The following is a 20,127-nucleotide window of genomic DNA, read 5'->3' on the forward strand; positions in this document are numbered from 1 at the left end:
TACCTAACAGTGTCATTGGATTAAATAGGATGCTAATGTGAAGCACTGTCAACTGGGAAGTAGTGACAGAAAATTAGCTGATATAAGCTCCCTCCTTCTGGGAATTCCAGTGTGTGAATAGGTCCCTTGGCACCCAAGAAATCAGAGTGCCTGGGACACAGATGTTTGGTGAATGAATGAACAAAGGATGATGATGGAACTTACTGAAGATCCAGAGATGTCCTTGTTTTCTAGCTTTATCCAGGAAAATAAACAGCAAACAATTTAGCAAATCTTGGAATTCTGCACTGTGTCATAACCATAAATTGTGAATTTTGACACTTGAAAAAATATCTTACCTCTTCCCTTTATCTCAGTTTGTGAGGATGTGTCACTAAGTGGCCTAATCAACTTGGTTCAAAATGTAAACTAGAAGTAGGATAGAAACACATGAAATATATCAAAACGGAACTATACTTGCCAAAAAGAAAAAAAAGCTGATTTGCTTCAAGACCAGAATGCAGTGGGAAGTAGAGGAAGGGGTGCAAACCCAACATAAGATATTCTATTTGGATAGAGGAATATATGGCCTTTGAGTAAAATCAAGCTAAAAACCTTGCTCTATCACATTCTAGCTCATGACATTAGCCAAGTCAATCTCTTTGAAACTCAGTTTTCTCACCTGTAAAATGGGAATAATACCTACCTCATAGGCATATGAAGAGAATTGCGTGTAAGAACACTATCTGACACCCAATAAGCTCTTACTTAATTTTTCATTTTCTGAGCATGTAACACATGGAGTGGTTGACTGGGTATCTGTCGGTGACCTTGGAAACTTGTGCTGTCCTGCCACAGTCAGTGCTGCTAACCTGAGATATTTTCACTCCTCCCTTCTTTCAGAGGCCCTGCCCCTTCTGGAAAACCTAACCATTTCCGACATTAATCCCTACGGGTTCACAGTTTCCTGGATGGCATCGGAGAATGCCTTTGACAGCTTTCTAGTAACGGTGGTGGATTCTGGGAAGCTGCTGGACCCCCAGGAATTCACACTTTCAGGAACCCAGAGGAAGCTGGAGCTTAGAGGCCTCATAACCGGCATTGGCTATGAGGTTATGGTCTCTGGCTTCACCCAAGGGCACCAAACCAAGCCCTTGAGGGCTGAGATTGTTACAGGTATTTCAACTCAAGTGAGCCGTTCTCTCCTCTTCCTGGTTCCCTTCCATGTCATCTGTCTACCGGATCACCATGTTAACATCTTTGTTGACATTCGTAGATGTGCCCTGTTCTTTCATGTCCTCCCTACACTCTCCCTTGTCTTATATATCTAATGAGCACTCTCTGCTCCCACCCCAGAAATGAGAAGGTCAAAATGTTTCTACTTCGTGTCCCAAATCCTTTAGACCATGCCTTGTCCATATCTCTTGCGCGTTTCCTCCATACCCTCCTCCCTCGTGTTCATCCTGGCTGGTCCCCAACTACATTTCAGCCTTCTCAAAAGAAATATACCATTGAGTATATTTTGAAAATGTATTTAAAATCTTTGCAGTCTCAAAGTCTCAACTGTGACCCTAACAAACTTACCCAGTGGACTTGTCATTGGAAAACCAGATGTGAACTTCTTCCTTCGGTAATCACTAATATCAGAAATATTCTTTGACACAGACTAAATCCATAATTTTCTCAAGACTAATAATTCCCACAGAAATATAACCTTAACAACCTTAACAGTCAAAAATCTGTGTTTCCCAAAGTCTTTTTACAGATTACTGGCTCCATAGAATAGTCAAAGGTCCTACTTGGTGAGGAAAGTCTGTGTTCAAATAAGTTTGGAAACATCAAGTCAAAGTTAAACAGTATCGTTAATCACAAGGCTTTTCAGAACATCCTACTGTGCTTTGTGCATCTCCAGGAGGGACTTATCCAGGCAATATTTCCCAAACTTATTTGACAATGGGTACCTTTTGAGCAAGAGGAGCAAACAGGAGTAGTTTGCTTTGAGCACACTTTGGGAAACTCAGCTCTAAATTTACCTTAACATTGAGTTTTGTCTAGTGAAGGCAATCCAAGATGAAACCCCAGGTCCCAAGTATGTAGCACGAGAAGTTCCAAGCCTCAGTTCTACCTACCGTCTGAACATATTTAATGGTTAAGATAGCAAGAAAAGAAAATCAAGCAAGAAAGAATTTGAGGGTTAGGAGCCTTCTTTAATAAAACAGCTCTAAGAACAAAGCAAAAAGACTATATAATATTTTAAAAGCCATTTTGCTCAGGCTCAACGGAGACATGAGCAGCAGTATCATCGTGGCTGCACTACAGATCGTTAATGCTGGTTTATTTGTCTTTTCAAAAAGAAAAGGAAAAGGTCGCACAGAGGATGGGCACTCAGCCACTGGAAGACAGAAAGCAAGTGTAAACAAGTTACTGGCTTTGAACTTATTTTATAATACATGGGAGGGGCCAATGCTGAGTCCAGATGTGGATTTATAGAATTGCTTTTAGACAAAACTCACATATGCAAGCATACGCTTGGCTTGTATCAATGTGTCAGCTCCATCCTTCCCCTCTCCTAGCCCTGCTAGACTTGTTAATGTTGACTGATTTCATTTTCGGTATCTCAGGACCCTTCTATCTCTGAAAGCTGGGGCATCACTGAGTATTGATACCCCCACTGGAGAGGAGATTGCACAGACTGGTAAATGACATTCTCTTTCCTCCTTCTTCCACCGTTTTCTCCCTTTCTAGAAGCCGAACCGGAAGTTGACAACCTTTTGGTTTCAGATGCCACCCCAGATGGTTTCCGTCTGTCCTGGACAGCTGATGAAGGGGTCTTCGACAGTTTTGTTCTCAAAATCAGAGATACCAAAAAGCAGTCTGAGCCACTGGAAATAACCCTCCTTGCCCCCGAACGTACCAGGGACATAACAGGTCTCAGAGAGGCTACTGAATACGAAATTGAACTCTATGGAATAAGCAATGGAAGACGATCCCAGCCAGTCAGTGCTATAGCAACAACAGGTACCGTAAATAAACAGGAGAGAACAGAGAAAAGTCATGACTTACGGGTCCTCAGCTCACAGGGCTGGGTAATTACAAGAGCTTTGGATTCAGGCAGGCTTGCGTTCAGATCCTAGCTCTTTCAATTATAGACTGTGTTACCTTGACAATTTGGCTAAGTCCTTAAGCAAAAGAGTATGATGCCATTTACTTAATAGGATCATGAGGATTAAATGAGATAATTTGTGTAAAGCCCGTAGCAGAGCATCTGGCCCATAGCAAGGCTCGGCAAATGATAGCTCTTTACTTTGTCATTACGCATTATATCATCATCACAATTGTTGCAGTATTTTTAATTCCAAAGACTCTTCCTTCTTCCTGTTATCTCTTCATATTTTATCCAGAGGTACATTTCCTTGTTCTTTGGTCAAGCGTTCGAGTTATGCTAGACAGGGGGTTAATGGAGAAGTGGCGTTTCTACCTATAAGGAGTAATGTTTGTAAAATGTTACGTGTGAATAATCAGTCCGGAGAACAGCAAGGAAAAGGGAGGGAGCTGGCAGGGTGAACGAGCTACTCTTCATGAAGCTTGCTCACTTCATCCCATATGCATGACAACTCTAAAAGGCACCTAGGAGAAATGAAAACACTTTTCCGTATGAGCTGTTCCAAAAAGAAAAAAAAATGTTTAATACCATGACTCTTTAATGATACTACTAGGACTAACATGACTCTTTAAAGTCAAAAGGAAAGACCTACAAGTCGAGTGAGCTCCTTCTTGAAACTGGGGGACAGGCAGAAACATGGCATGCACTGCAGACAGCTGCTTCAAAAGGGAATCCGAGGGAACAATCACATCACAGGGAGAGAGAAAAGGGGCCTGAGAAATGATGTAGCTCAGTCTCTTCTGTTTGTGCATAAAGAATCCGAGGCCCAGACAGGTGAAGTGATTAGCCTAAGGTTACACAGATAGATTTGGAATAAACCCCCAATGACCGATTTATTTCAGTACCGTTAAATGTGAGCAGACGGATGGTAGATAACCAATGGGTATAAGACTTGCCGTCTCTGATGGGCATAGGGCATCACAGCAGCCAAAACCCTCTGCTCTTTGTCTGAAGACAGGTATTTTATTATGTCAAGTTGCAGGACTTAAAAAGCTCCAAGAAACCACCAGCAGAAAGCATAATCAGTATTTGTAGACGTGGAGAAAACACTGGGATCCAGGCAGCAAGTTAGTGAGAAGAGAAACCCTGTTCCTCATTAACATGGACACCCTATCCTGGGACGCAGGTCTGAGCCTCCTCCTTCCTATGGCTGCCCATAAAACGACTCCAGATCAGAGGCAGGGCCCGCTTTTGACCTTGGTTTATAAACACTGCTCTTCAAAGTTTACTTCTGATCATTGATTTTGTTTTGCTGATATATTTTTTTTAAGAAGCCCTGTGGTTCCAAAGCAAAAAAAAAAAGGGAATGAATAATCATGAGCTGCATTTTTTTTTTAAGTACAAAAGAAAAGACAGAGCCTGCTCTTTTGGAAAGCCCCCTCTTTGATTTCTTTCTCCGGGGCCTTGTATTTCACAGCCAAAGAGCAAAGAGAGAGAGAGAGAGAGAGAGAGAGAGAGCGAGAACACATGTGAGCCTACAGGCCTGTGATCTGGGACTAGGAGAAGACAGGAAGGTGGTGAGAGGCAGTGTAGCCTAGTGGTTAAGACAGTGATCTTAAGACCGATCCTTGGAGTCTACTCATGGCTCTACCTCTCACCAGCTGTGTGACGTGGGCGAGTCTGCTGTCCTCTCTGAGTCTCAACTCTCTCATCTGTAAAACAAAATTTAACTCTAAAGTCAGCCATGAGGTTTAAATAAGATCATGAATATAGAGTATTTAGCAGAATTTCCTTCCCTATAGTAACAATATTAGCTATTATGGTGTTTGATGATTTCATGTAAATTTTATTTTTAATGAGCTACTTGGTTCAAAATTCAAAATTAAAAAAGATATACAATGAAGTCGCTATTCTACTGTATCCTCGCCACCCAGTTGATCTATCTGGAGGCGACCAATGTTACCACTTTCTTGTATGTCCTTTCAGAAATACACATATAGGTAAAATTAGACATAAATTTACATTCTTCTTTGCCCTTTTTGGGAGAAGCACAAATTTTGACATATTATCCACTTTTCCATGCTTTGTTTTGTGTGTATGTGTGTTTTTCCTACTTATTAATAGATCTTGAAGATAATCCCATATACATTATTTAGGTAACCAGTTCCCTACTGATGGATACTTAGGTTATTACTTCTATTGTTCCTTCTATCTGTTAATCCCTGCATTAGCAATGGCTTCTCCTCCCCTCTGTAGTTTGAGCTACTTTCTTACAATACTCTTGGTCCCACTTAGAAAGGCCAGGAGTTGGCAGGAGCTTCTTTGGCCTCCAGGAAGTTAAACACCAACACGCCTCTGTGTACCATCTTGAGGGTTCCCAGAATGGGCAGAAAAAAGCAAAGAAATCCCAGCAACTAAGATGACTTTGTCATTTTCCTCTGGAGGATCCTATACCCCACCTTGGGATCTCAAAGTGAGGACCCAGAAATGTTTCTTTAACCTGTCCCCATCCTCACCCCCATCCATGCACTCCTGGTACTCCCTTCCACCCCCAACACCAATAGGATAGTCAATACCCCTTCTCCTAACTCCCAGAATGTGCCCCCGCTCCCACTCTGCTCCACATTTCCCAGACAGTTCAAATTCAGATGAACTTGAAGTCACACACTGAACCTTTCAGCTCAGTTCCAATTTAGATGAACTTCAAGTCACACACCACAGAGTTGCAATGACCTTGTACCTGGAGGCCTGGGTCAGAGGGTCTGTAGAAACACCTGCTTGGCAATTCTCCCTTCCATTTGATGCAGGCTTTGTGCTGGGCACCTCTGACTCTGACTCACACACTTCTCTCAAGAATAGAGTATGTACTTTGTGCCATGTGCGGCAGGGCAACTGACACACTTTACCTCACTGAATCCCGATGACTTAGCATAGAAAGTAAGTGCTATGCTACATTCAGCCCCATTTCACAGATATGGAAACTGAGACCTAAGGGGCTAAGGTGTTTGTAGCTAGTAAAGCCAGTGTAGAATTCAATCCCAGGTTAATCGAACTCCAGAATCCTTGCTCTTATACCATGCTGCCCCCTTAACTTAGCAGAGGACCTGACACGTTAAGTGTCCAATAAAAATATGTTTAAGGAGAACAATTTTTAAAAACCATTATCAATGGACACATAATGAAAGGCATTTGCTCCAGATTTTGGGAGGCAACGTTTTACACAGAGAACAGAGAGAAGCCCCTTCAAACTCCTTGAGAGTTTTTTGGCAATCCCAGATATTTCCCTAATGGAATTGTTGTTTTTGTTTTTGAAAACCAACAGAGTGCTTTTGGAAAGAGAGACAAGAGGCATTGCCTTTCATGGGTTTCCCCAACTTTTCAATAGGTGTGATTCAGTTTTTCTGTGTACAGCTATGTGCTGTAGGGCTGGAGACTTAGAAGCCCTATTCACGGCAGAAGGAGACATGCTATTATAGAATAACAAATAGGTTTGCATACCTAGGAAGGTCTGTCATCCAAAAATATCACATCCATTGACCCTGAAATGGCACCGCCAATGTACCACTCCTTCGGGTGATGCATGGCTGTCTTCCTGCTACCACTTCCCAAGCACATCCCCCGGTAGCATGTGATGGAGGAGGCTCCTAATTCTTACGGTGTGCAAGACAGGGCCGATATTATTGCCATTTTGCAGATGAGAAAACAGGGATCTAGAGCGGAACACTGGCCATAAGTTACACTTTCTAAAGTGCACCAGACATGCACCAATGAGACTTTCCATCAGAGCCAAAGCCAGAGTGGACCAGGCTGGCAAAGGGACATGCTCAGTGCCTGAGTTTATACCCCCCACTGGGGTTTTTCCTTGGCTGGCTTCATCTAGGTCTTTCCTAGGGGATACTTTAAAATCCAGGGTGGCCCATGGAGGAAAGAATCACGTGGGAAAGAAAATAAAGAAAGAGTAATCGTATTTACTGAATTCCAGATAGTGCATGCCAGATGCTGTGCTGGGGGTTTCACATTTGTTATCTCTGCTAATCCTCAAAATATTCCTGTGGTGGGTACCACTTTTCCCACCGGACAGATGGGGCAACTGAGGCTCACAGAAGTGAAGGGACCTGCCCCAGGTCACCCAGCCTCTCAATGGTATTTGGACAACAAGATCTTCCAGGCTCCAGAGACCCTGTGGTTTCCCAAACTTTCCATGGACAGGGCAAAAACTCAGGCAGCCACAGAGTCCGGGGGTGGCTACCAGGTCACTGAAGAATGCTGTAGGAGGATACAACTTGGAAGAGATGAAAAAACAGAAATAGGAAGAAAAAAAAATGCACACCAAAGCTCTGTGGGTTTCAGAACTTAATGATCAATGTGGGTTGGAGAGGGGAAAAGATGAGGAATTGAGCTCCCTAGAGCCTGAAAATTGTTTCCTGAATTCCCTGGTTAAGAATGGTCAACTGAAGAGGGCAAAAATATAAGCCAAAAAATACACAACGAACAGCCAAAGGCAACTGGGTTCTGCGGGGGTGGGGGAGGGGGAGGCATTTAGGAAGGAGAAACTTCCCCTAGGCACAGCTTCCCATAGGTAGCTCCAGGGTCCAGGGGTGTTTGCTTTGGTGATGGCTGCGGTTGCTCCCCTGACTTTGGCCCTCCTTCCAGTTCTAAGAGTGCGTTTGTCCAGGTCAGTTTTCATGTGAACACTATTTCCAGGATCCCAGGCCGTGCTTAGCTCTGCTGCTTAGTCCTGGGGCCCAGAAAGGAAACATCCCAAGAAGGTTCCTTGGAGAATGGAGCCTCAGTCTGATCTCTGTAAAATGGCTGCAACTACATCTTCTTCTTGGGGGTTTCTTAATTCTACATAAATTAAGCCTCATAAATTGCAAAGAACTATACCGTTGTCAAGTCTTGGTGTTATTTAATAAAAGGAACTAGAAAGCAAAGGTTTGAAAATATGCTGAAAATCAAAATGAAAGGAGGGTGTATTCGAATCTGTGAAATTGCTCTCCCTCGATTCCTTAAAGTCAGCGGCGCTGCTAACATTCTCCTTAAATGAAACTAAATGACTGGGCTCTGTACCTGAAAGGAAAGAACAATTGTTTCTGTCAAGTCACAACTTGACTGCAGCTCACCACATTCTCCATGCCAGAGACTCGGCTCAGACACAAACCCAAGGCACTGAGTTTTCCTAGGTCAGGCATTCAGGAAGAACCAGCACGAGATAGTTAACTGTTTCTGGGCTTCTCTTGTGTTTTATCCTTGACAGCAATGGGCTCCCCAAAGGAAATCATGTTCTCGGACATCACTGAAAACGCAGCTACTGTCAGCTGGATGGCACCCACTGCCCAGGTGGAGAGCTTCCGGGTTACCTATGTGCCCATCACAGGAGGTAGGAGACTCAGGGAGGTGGGGGGAGGAGGAGTGTGGAAGGCTTGGATGGAATCATGACAGACACCCTGATAATTCCCAGCCCCCCAAACATCATGGCCAAAGAAAACTGCCTCCTTATTTTTAAGACCACTGGAAGTGACCCCATTTGTGAAGGGTCACTTGAAGAAGACCCTTTTTAGCCTTGCAATTCTAAAATTCTATGAGAAATAAATCTCCAATATTGTTTGCTCACGATGACAAAAGACCCTAAATACACTGGCTTTTTTTTTCCTCTGAGCACACTCATGTGAAAAGCCAGTCTTGGATAGATGTGAGGTTTTACCTTTGGGTGCCCGAATCTGTCTGTCTCAGGACGGAATGGGGAGCTGTGACTTAGAAGATTTGTGAGTTCTAGTTCAAAGCACACGGGTTGTAACAGAGACCATGGGGAGGAAACAGTCAGAGACAGTCTGGCAGGTACTGTGCTACCTGTCACAGCAAGTGTGTGAAGAGAGGATGGTTGATGCCCGCTTCACAGGAATGCTGTAGCATCTCTGTGGGATATTGATCAGCTGATGTGCAAGCTCTTCACCAGCCCCCAAATTCTAAGAAATATAAATTCTAGACTTTTTTAAATAAATAGAACAGTACATACTTGACTATGATCATTTTTTTTTCTTAAGTAGAATTTATGCTAGTAAGGGAGTCTATATAACTGCCAAGACAATAGTTTACATAGATCAGATATATATGACATAGTGAACTTCCCATATTCTTTGTGGGGGGAAGAAAAGGAAATAAAATTTGCACCACATGCCAGCTCTCCACTGAGCGGAAACTTGCCATTTTTAGTATGTTGTGACTTCATGTTTTTTTCCCCTCCTGGCTTTGTTTTTGGCATCTGCACCAATGGAAAAAGCATTGTATAAAAAAGGAAGGCCTCTTGCCTTATGCCAGAGGGTAGGAGCAAATGAGAAGTCAAGAAAATGGCATTGGATAAAGATACACTTTCATTTCCAAATCAGATACACCAGATCTTGGAGAGTGGTGAGTAAGCTGCCGGGAGGATCACCGTTCCCGATCTTGCTTGTACTCTGTTCCAGGTACACCCTCAGCGGTAACTGTGGATGGAACCAAGACCCAGACCAGGCTGGTGAAGCTCATACCTGGGGTGGAATACTTCGTCAATGTCATTGCCATGAAGGGCTTCGAGGAAAGCGAGCCTGTCTCAGGGTTGCTCACCACAGGTGTGTTAGCTCTCGGGGTCTGTTTTTCAGAGGTCACCTGTGCGTGCTGCGGTATTTCTCACCTTCAGCTTTATGGCCCATGACTCAGCAGCTGGGTAAATAAGAAGGTTTTATTTATAAAACCCTCATGGAAAGTGGCCTGGATTTAGAGCACCAAAGGCCTCATTTCTGGCTCGTCCCCAGCCTCGTGAGCTGGGGAACCTCAGGTGTATCCTTTAACCTCTTTGGGCATCCATTTCTTGGACTATTATGGAAGACAGAATCCAAGTTTTAGAGTCATGCTGACCTGGATCAAAACCCAGCTGCATGAGCTGTCAGTTTGTTTCTCTGGGGTCCAGTTTCCTTCCCTGTCATTTTATAGAGCACAGTGGGTACAGTGCTGCTCCCCTGGAAGGGTGAAGCAAGAACCATATGAAACTGTATCTATAAAACATCTGCAAATGTAAATGACTATACACGCTAGTCCACCAAGCTCCTCTGCCCGGAACCTCTGGGAGGGGCCCCAGAGCAGGTGCTTCACGTGGACACGTAGTGGTGACCCCATGGCTATTATCATCCCCATTTTACAGAGGAGACAACTGAGGCCCAGGGAAATGAAATACCCACATAATTAGTAAATGCTGGAACCAAATTCGAACATAGGTCACTCTGACTCCAAACCCTGTAGTCTTCTAAAATAAAGGGCTATTTTCCTGCTCTAACCTGATTTGTACAGTACACTGTAAAGAGGAAGAAATAATGAATTGCATTGAAGGAGAATGAAGTGGAAAATTCCTCTTCAGACAGCCATGTCTCTAAACAATTTATCCTTTGATACATGAGCAATCATCCAGTCCAATTCATTAAGGGATACAAAGAATGGGCCTCATAGGACATTTTTAAAATATCCCTGTAGCCTGAAAGTGTTGACAATATGCAATTAAAACATCCCATCCAATCCCAGAGTCCAGTCCACCCTGCCTCACAGGCCCTATTTCCCCAAAGAAATCTTTTATCGATGGATTCTCCACGGCAACAGACTGCAAAAGCTGGACGCGGTTCCTCCCGGGGCCCGTTGTTTTTACCAGTTAAAAGAGATTCTGTACATGCACAACGAACAGGAAGGAGCTCAGAGCGGATGATGTGAGCTCCCAAAATTACTGTGCCACACCTTGACTCTCGGGCTGGCTAACTCGTCTCAAGGCTCAGATGTCCCATCCAAGAAATGAGCTGAGGACAGCTGCCTTCCATCTTCCCAGGGCTGGCCTGGGATTGGTGGAGCAGTAAGTGCAAAAGCAGGGGAAAACTAGTCACATTCAGACTAGCTTCAGAGAAAGGGATGTTGTGTAGTGAGGCAGTCAGATAAAAGAGGCCAGAGAGAAATACCCTTTGAATACCCATCCTTTTGCAGGACATTTGAAAATGATACCTAAGCCTCCAAATAACTTTATTAATAGACATCTTAATAACAACTGCAATTATTGAGAGCTTCCTCTAGCACACTGTACATACATCGTTCAGTTAATCTTTATAGCAGCCACCCTTTGACCACTGAAGGAAGTGAGGTTTGGAGAAGGGAAATGACTTTCTCCAGGGCACAGGGGCACCAGGCAGAGAAGCCACGGTAGAACCCGGGACCACTGGCCTCTAGAGCCTGGCTCCATAGTATCTAGAAGCCACAGTTATTCACTCATCACCCAGAAAAGCCTCAGGCAGTCTTAACTATGTACATCTCCTCTGTTTGTGTAGGTTCTTTCCCTGGGAAAAGTGATATGAACTATAATGACAATGCTTATCATGTGGTCAGCCCCTTTCAATTTATACAGCTCTTTCCACCCATAAGATTATGTGAAAATCAAAATAACACTGAGGGTAAAGCTAGCCAGAATTATTGTCCCTATTTTACGGGTAAGGAAAGAGAGACCCAAAGTGACCCAGCGGGCAAGGCAAGGAGTCGTGACTCAAAGCCGGGTCAGCCTGGCTCTGGCGCAGGACTCTGATCTGACCCAGGCAGCTGACCCTGCGTCCATAAGCCGCGTGGACAGCAGAGCAGCTGGGGTCTGATGTTCTTCCCCATGAGCGCCCCCTCTCCCACCATCTTTCTCTGCAGCTCTGGATGGCCCATCTGGCCTGGTGACGGCCAACATCACTGACTCGACCGCCTTGGCCATGTGGCAGCCAGCCATTGCCACTGTGGACAATTACGTAATCTCCTACACAGGGGAAAGAGGTAAGGCCCTGTCCAAGACTCTCCCCACACTGAGCAGTGTCTGTGCTTCCGTAAACTCTTGCCATTCCCCCTTCTCTGTGCCACTTTTGGTACAGGATGACAAAAATGCATGAGTAGTTTGGAAAGCCCAGTAATGTCCTTGTGGTTCCCAGTTACAACCTCCAGGGAGTTTAGTAGGCCACTTAAAGGGGAAAAAAGTATATCTCCGGCCTCCACGTGTTTTCCTGGCCCATTCCTCCTCTCCTGCTGGTCTTTCTACCTATCAGTGTGGGACACCCTCTCTAGGAAGCCTCTCTCATCCTTTACAAAGAAGTCTAGAATCTAAATCTCAGACAGACTGTTTCAGGCAGCACTGGGGAGCCTGGGCATCTCAGACGCCACAGGAGAGGCCAGTGGTAGAAAATTTGACCAAAAACTAAGAAATTATTCATCCTTGTTTTTGCAGCCTCTTGTGCTAATTTACCCAGTTGGCAGATTAAACACTTGCCTAGGCCATCGGCAATCCACAGCCACCAGAAAGTAACACCAAATACAAATAGGAGAGAGGAGAATGAGATAGTCCTTTTCAATGAACTCACCCATAATTTTATAATGAGCTACTCTAGAAAGAATGTTGCTATTTCTTTTCCAAGTATAGGAAAGTTTCATATTTTATGGATCAGTATTGTTTTGCTTTCAAGGGACAATATGAGAGGGCACCACAATCCGTGCCTGGGGCCTCTGCGAATTTTAACTCAGCCCTGGCAACCTCCTGAGAAAGTTCTTTGTGAGAGCAGAACAAAGGTGGGGTGAGGGGAGGAGGAATGTTTGAGATTGTTCTTTTTACTCTTTAGTTGTTAAATATTCCTGGTGAGCAAACTCGTCTGAATCAGGGAATATCGTATTGCCTCGTCTAAAATAAATCAGAATATGGTTCATGGGAATCATGGAAATTGTGGATTCAGGGCTAACCAAGGGCTAGTCCAGAAAGGGGGTTGGGGGGAGGCTCACAGATGATGAGGAAAGCTGCCCAACTTGTCCCAGTTTGCCCAGGACTTTCTCGGTCTGAACGCTAGAAGTTCCACACCTAGGAAAAGGTAAAGGCCAGGTTAAGGCAAGCCAGGATGGTTGGTCAGCTGTGATTAGGAGATATTAATACCTACATGCACCAGGGCACCGTGGTTTGGTTTCCACCGTTGGACGTGACCCAGTGGGCTGAGAGGCAGTGACCGGGCTCTGATGTGTGCACATCTGCTCCATCTTTGTCACCCCCTCAGCCTAATGATTTGAAACATTTGCTAACTTATAAAAGGAAATGTGAGTAAGTGACAAAGGAGAGAGCAAGCAAAGGGACAAATTAAATTTGGGCAGCGCGAGGCTTGGGGATGTCACCCAACAGCTCTCATCCAGCTGGGTCCTGTATCTCGGCTGTGAAGCTCTCCCAGCCAGTGCCATGTGGAAAAATGTCTCCTGACCCCCCACTCCCCTTCCTTCTGAGTTGGTGCCGGGAAAAATCCAGTCTCTGTGTGATAAATCCTTTACATATGAGGTGAGCAAGAGAGAGAGAGAGAGGGAGGCGTGAGTCATTTCAGAAATCAAACCCGCTTTTCCGCAGGGTCACTGAAAGTTTCTGTGTTAGCAGGAGGTGTGTGTGCTGTTTGCCAAGTCCGCTCACGGCTCAGACAGCGGAGGTAACTGCCTCGGTATGTGTGTTTCATGTTCAGTGCCAGAAATTACACGCACGGTGTCGGGGAACACGGTGGAGTACGCTCTGGCCGACCTCGAGCCTGCCACAGAATACACGCTGAGAATCCTCGCGGAGAAGGGGCCTCAGAAGAGCGCAGCCATCACGACCAAGTTCACCACAGGTACAAAGACACGGCGAGCTGGACGCCGGCCTTTCGGAGACGCCCACCCACAGCCTGTGTCTGAAACGGCAACCCCTCGCCGACTCCTCCGTCTTAAGTCAGGCCCTTGCAATGTGATGACATCAGCATCACTTAAATCCACCCGTGCCCACTGAGTCAGGACCTGGAGAAACACACGATTTCCTCTTGAACTGAAATGACCTTGTTCTCCCCATAGACGAGGAAAAGATTTTAAGAGGAGGGGTTTTTAAGTGGAAAAACAGTCCCCACTGGCCCTAAACTCAGCATTTAAATGATCCATGCTCCAGGCAGGGAAATAGTTTTGAAGACAAAAAAATTTTCGGTCAGGTTTTCCTAGATGTTCATTGGGTTTTTATACATTGAGACCTTTTTATAAACTTTAGCAAGCAGGGAAACGGAGGAACGGGCCTCTCAGTCGGGGTGAGTGCTGATAGTAGCATCCATCTGTCCTCTTATTTAGAAGCACAGGGGGGTGGTCATGGTGTTCATAGCTGTATCTTTCTGCCAAAATCCAACCCAGGCCAAGCAGGACCATGAAAACTCAGCCCTTAGGATGAGATAAACCACAGAAAATTTGTCTTTGGAGATCACGTGCCTCAACTTCCTCATTTACAGATGGGGAAGGTTCTTGCCCAAGGTCATGTAGGTCAGGCGTGGGGATACCTGAACCCAGTCCTGTGGATACCCAGCCGTGATTTCTGTCCTATACTTGCTGACTCATTTGATACCGATTGTCTTGCCTTCTCCAGACATCGATTCTCCACGAGACTTGGCCGCTACTGAGGTTCAGTCGGAAACTGCCCTGCTCACCTGGCGACCCCCCAGGGCTTCGGTCACTGGTTACCTCCTGGTCTATGAATCTGTGGATGGTACAGTCAAGGTATCTTGAAATACATAACAACTCCCCACTGCTGGTTGAAACATTGCATGATCTTCAAAGTAGGGAAGAATTACCCGATGCTGTTGTTCCACCCCAGGGCAACTGGGGAGCTAAGAAAAGTTAATAGGGACTGGAGTCCACACCAGACCTTCTGAATCATACTCTGCAGCTCCTTTCTTTTTTTTTTTTTTTATTATTTCAGCATATTGTGCAGGTACAAAAGTTTAGGTTACGTATATTGCCCTTGCCCCTCCACCCCCCCACCCCCGAGTCAGAGCTTCAAATGTGTCCATCCCCTAGACAGTGTGCATCGCACTCATTATGTATGTATACACCCATCCCCTCCCCCACCCACATCTGCCCGACACCCGATCAATGTTATTCCTAAATGTGCTCTTAGGTGATGATCAGTGAAACCAATTTGATGGTGAGTACATGTGGTGCTTATTTTTCCATTCTTGGGATACTTCACTTAGTAGAATGGGTTCCAACTCTTTCCAGGAAAATATAAGAGGTGCTATATCACCATTGTTTCTTATAGCTGAGTAGTACTCCATGGTATACATATACCACATTTTATTAATCCACTCATGTATTGATGGGCACTTGGGTTGTTTCCACATCTTCACAATTGTGAATTGTGCTGCCATAAACATTCGGGTGCAGATATCTTTGTTATAGAATGTCTTTTGTTCTTTTGGGTAGATGCCCAATAATGGGATTGCTGGATCAAATGGTAGGTCCAGCCCCTTTCATTTTAAGCAGTCTTCACCTCTGATAGCCAGCGAAGATCAAGAACCACTGCTTACAAAATTTGAAGACATTTTAGGAACTGGATTCTTGGTCCTTTAATATTTTAGTGAGCAAAGACCAAGAGCAGCTTCTGCATCTTTGCCTTATATATTATCTCACAGGTGGTATCAGTGTCATTAAATTATATATTGCAATGCATTTTACCATGTCCTTGTGACATCAACTGTTAATAATGTTTATATCCATTGTTAACACTATTTATATTCTCTGCCCTGTATTCTTTACTTCTTAATTTTAAATAACTTTAGACCTTCAGACAAGTGAAAGAGATTTTCTAAACTTTACTTTCTAAACTTGTTATTGAATTTTTTATTTCAGCTATCCTACTTTATATTTCCAAGATCTTTTATTTCTTCTCTGTACATTCATCTTTCCCTAGCACCTTGTTTGTGGTTTTTCTCTGTTTTTTTTTTTTTTTTTGAGACAGAGTCTTGCTCTGTTGCCCAGGCTAGAGTGAGTGCCGTGGCGGCAGCCTAGCTCACAGCAACCTCAAACTCCTGGGCTTAAGCGATCCTACTGCCTCAGCCTCCCCAGTAGCTGGGAATACAGGCATGCGCCACCATGCCCAGCTAATTTTTTGTATATATATTTTTAGTTGGCCAGATAATTTATTTCTATTTTTAGTAGAAACGGGGTCTCACTCTTGCTCAGGCTGGTCTCGAACTCCTGACCTCGAGCGATCCACCCGCCTAGGCCTCCCAGAGTGCTAGGATTACAGGCGTGAGCCGCCGCACCCGGCCTGTTTGTGTTTTTTGTCTCATCTCTTGCTCTCCAAGAATTATACTGGTATTGGTATTTTCTTCTATACCCTGCATGGTGTTTATTCCAAGTGCCTTTGCTCTGCTGCTGTTGTTGGGCTCGGTTTGCTCTGGCTTTGGTCTCCCGCTCTCATGTTGGAGACTTCCACTCGGTCGTGGTCTGTCTTTTCGTCCTTGAGCCAAGAATGAAAGAGCTGACTGGGAGTTCCAGCCACACAGACAGGGCCTGTCAACTGTGGGGCTCACTACAATGATTGGGCAAGTGCCCAGCAATTTTGTTGGGGGACCCCCAAATATCAGTACCGTAAAGCCTGGGCTCTCACTGTGTGCAAACCTCCAGTTCATTTTATGTTTCCAGTGTAGCACCTCCACCTCCCCAACAGCTAAGTCTGGTGGATTTGAATCCAGAGCCTCCTCTCTGGCTCAGCCTCTCCAGAGAGTAAAACATCATCCTGCCATCTGGACGGGGAAAAACAGTCACCTAGGCTGTTGGGGGGCATGGGAAGATCCGAGTGTTTAAACAAACCCAACCTTTGTTCAGTCACACCCCACTCTGGCCTTCGAAGCTGTCTTTGCTTTTGTGCACATTCTGTTGCTGAGCTTGCTGACTCTGGTGTGCACCAGCCAGCCCTGCCTGGCTTTGCCTGCAGCTGTTGGTTAGCCCCTGGCTCCCTCCCTCCTGCCCCCTCCGTGGTCTCTCTGCCACCCACTTTCCACCTACGGAGATCTGTTACTGAGCATGCCGGCTGCTGTCTCCACTCCCGTACTTGTCACCTTTGTGGATTTATACCTTATGTTCCTTTGTCTCATTTTTGTGGGTATCAGAAGCAAGTAGAGATACATGGTCGTGTCTAATCTGTCATGTTTTGCCAGAGTGGATGCATATTTCTAGTTATTATCCTGGCCCTTCCTGGAGTAGTGTAACAATGAACTAACTCAGTGTGTGAACTGAGGCCAGTTCTTTGTCTTCTCTGGGTGTCAGTGTTCCCATCTGTAAAATGGGTGCATTCGACTCAACCCATCTTCGAGGTCCCCTCCAGGTCAGGCATTCTAGAATTCTGTGTTTACCTGAATCATGAGTTTCATTTTGATCTAGGGCCCCCTAATTGTCTAGAAAATGACTTTGCACAGCAACCCAGAGAGCTGACAGGTAACTATATCCTCAAGTAATTCAATGAGCCCAACTTTCTACCTGACAGTTGATCCTTTCCCCAGGGACCAGAACTGGGGGCTGTACAAAGGCCACTGGGTATTAAATGGGCACTCACCTCAGTTTACTTTCCTGCATGTCCAATCCCTAGCTCTATATGTGTCACTTAAACAAATAAAAAAAAAATCAACCTGGTGGAGGAGAAAAGAGCTCCGGACAGGGTGCAAGATTATCCTCTACCACCAACCAATTATGGAGCAAGAGCAGCCTCTTAGCTGCTCTGAAACTCAATTCCCCCATTGGGAAAATCGGGATGAGGTACCTCTCCAGTCCCAGGACACGGGGTAACCTTCCAGGGGCCCCCACATGGACTCATTACTGCCTAAACCCAAGCAGTCATGTTTGCAGGTTGTAGGGAGTAGTGTTGCATTTGGTTTACTAGGAGTGTAGGTTGAATTCCAATCCCAGAAACCAAGGGCATCTACTAAAAAGAATCAGAAGCTAGTAAGAGAATTTGAAAAGATTGGTTTTTGCAAACTGAAACCAAACACCTCCTCTGGACAGCAGCACAGAGACCAGGCTCAAACTGCAAATGTAGTTAGGGTGGACCAGCAACTGCCTCTTATAGATACCTCTGTTCTAGAAGACAGACACACCGGGTCAGCCTGCGCCTTCATCATGCCGTGCCTACTGGGCTGTTATAATCATCCTCTCCTGACTCAAGAGATTGTCAAACTGACTGCACGTCAGAATCATCTGGGAAGCTTCTTAAATGTACAACTAGCCAGGCCCAAGCTCTGGCTAGGAGGATTCGATTGGTCTGGGATGAGGCCCAGGCATCGTATTGTTTTAAAGCTTCTCAGAGGGCTGTGACCAAAAGTTATATCTGGGGAACACTGGCCTACCTGGCCTCAAAGCCCCTTGCCCTTGTGTAAGTCATCTTGCCACCAGATCAATCTTCTTAAAGTACAGCTAGGTTCATGTCATTCACTTGTTCAGAAACCACCATTACCTATAATGATAAACTTCAAGTTCCAAAGCTCAGCACTAAAAACTTTCAAGACTCCTCACTTATAATGATAGACTTCAGATTTCAAAGCGTATCATTTAAGGTCATTCATAGTCTGGTAACATTTTCCACTGCTCCCACACCTGAAACTAAGTCCAGTTTGGAGAGGTTGTTGCTTCCTCATATTATTTTGACTTGCTCCACCTCTTCTGGCCCCAGGACCTTTGTCTATGCTGCACTCTCCCCATCTCTGATATCCCAACAGTGCACGTGGATCCTGGCACAAAGTGGGCACTCACTGGGTTCTTGTTGAGTGAATAAATGAATGGATGAGGGAATTAATGAATGAATAGAAAGAATTCCCATTTATGCTCTAAGAATTTTTGTGACCGAAGGCTATTATATTCTTTCTTCTGCCCTTAGGAAGTCATTGTGGGTCCAGACACCACCTCCTACAGCCTGGCAGACCTGAGCCCGTCCACACACTACACAGCCAAGATCCAGGCGCTAAACGGGCCCCTGAGGAGCAAGCTAGTGCAGACCATCTTCAGCACAAGTAAGGGGGTGGGCTGCAGTCGGCCTTGAGATCTAACGTTGACTGAATCAACCCTGTGCTTCCCCTTTGACTTCTACTTTAAATGTTTCAAACAAACTTCTGGAAAGAATCAATTCTCTCCTACTGCTTGGAAGCCTGAAGAAAGGGAGTGCAGGAGGGTACGAGCATCCCGGTGGTGAGCCCTTCCAGATCCGGTCCCCATTGTCATCACTTGATCTGGGCGCTTTGGGAACATCACTTTCATTCCACAATCCTCAGTTTCTTCATCTATACAATGGGATTAATAACCATCCCTTCCTCACAAGGACCTTGTGAGGGTTAATAGGTATTGCATTTCAACTCCTAGCCCCGTACGTGGCCCATGTGTATAAGTTTGTGGTCCTTTTATTGCCAGGGCTCAATATAAGCTCAATATCCCCTCCCTTCTCCTTTTTCATGTCAGTGTTTACAAAGCCTGTCTGCATTCAAAATCACAAATGGTCCTCCCACCGAGCTGGTATGATGGGTGAGGATTATCATGCCCAATTTCCTGATGGGGAAATGGAGGCTCCCAGAGACTAAACAACCTGTTCAAGGTACCCTGTGTGTTACAGTCAGAGTTAGGCTCAGGTATTCCCACCCAGGGAGCCTCCTCTGCACCTGCCATGGGCATCTTCTGCAGATGGCAAACATGCAGGTTGTTCCATTGGTGAATAAGAGGCAGCATCCACTCCTGAGGATGGGAGGAGCCAGGCTCTGCAGAGCCCTACCCTGCACAACTCACTGGGGACAGCCATTCTGCACACACCTGCCACGGAAGGTGCTTCCTCTCTGCCAGATCTTATGCCAGGCTGAGAACACAAAACTATGAGTGTGCCTTGAAGATGCTCTTGTAATAGGGCTGTAAAATAAGCAAGAAAACAGCACATGATGCAACCTCGGATGTGGAAGTATTGTCAGATCAGAAAAGAGAACTACGATGACCATCAGTTCTCAGACCCATATACTAAGCACAGTCCCAAGATTGTCCATTTCTATCACATTTTTAATTTTTTGCATCATGTTATATTGCACTTGGAAATTCCCCAGGCATGCTTGTTTCATCTTTCTAAGATTCCCAGGCTCAGAGCAGTGAGATAATATCTCCAGTGTCACATGGCAAGCAAGTGGCATGTTCAAGATTAGAACTCTTGCCTCAGAATCCTCTGCAGAGGC

The 20,127-nt window shown here is 45.1% G+C and overlaps 1 protein-coding gene across 5 annotated transcripts in view; it reads left to right on the forward strand.

The window, feature by feature from the left end:
• Positions 1–20,127, forward strand: part of TNC (tenascin C) — a 91,272-nt gene that overhangs the window by 61,243 nt on the left and 9,902 nt on the right. For 4 of the 5 annotated variants that reach the window (XM_045563840.1, XM_045563838.1, XM_045563839.1 and 1 more), the window contains 8 exons: positions 883–1,155; positions 2,725–2,997; positions 8,340–8,462; positions 9,547–9,690; positions 11,780–11,899; positions 13,603–13,746; positions 14,517–14,647; positions 18,801–18,933. In XM_045563840.1, coding sequence (XP_045419796.1) covers positions 883–1,155; positions 2,725–2,997; positions 8,340–8,462; positions 9,547–9,690; positions 11,780–11,899; positions 13,603–13,746; positions 14,517–14,647; positions 18,801–18,933 — 1,341 coding nt within the window. The remainder of the gene's footprint in view (positions 1–882; positions 1,156–2,724; positions 2,998–8,339; positions 8,463–9,546; positions 9,691–11,779; positions 11,900–13,602; positions 13,747–14,516; positions 14,648–18,800; positions 18,934–20,127) is intronic. The other variant, XM_045563842.1, reaches the window with a different exon arrangement.

The sequence above is a fragment of the Lemur catta genome, chromosome 10, assembly GCF_020740605.2.
Source record: "Lemur catta isolate mLemCat1 chromosome 10, mLemCat1.pri, whole genome shotgun sequence".
NCBI classification, from domain to species: domain Eukaryota; kingdom Metazoa; phylum Chordata; class Mammalia; order Primates; family Lemuridae; genus Lemur; species Lemur catta.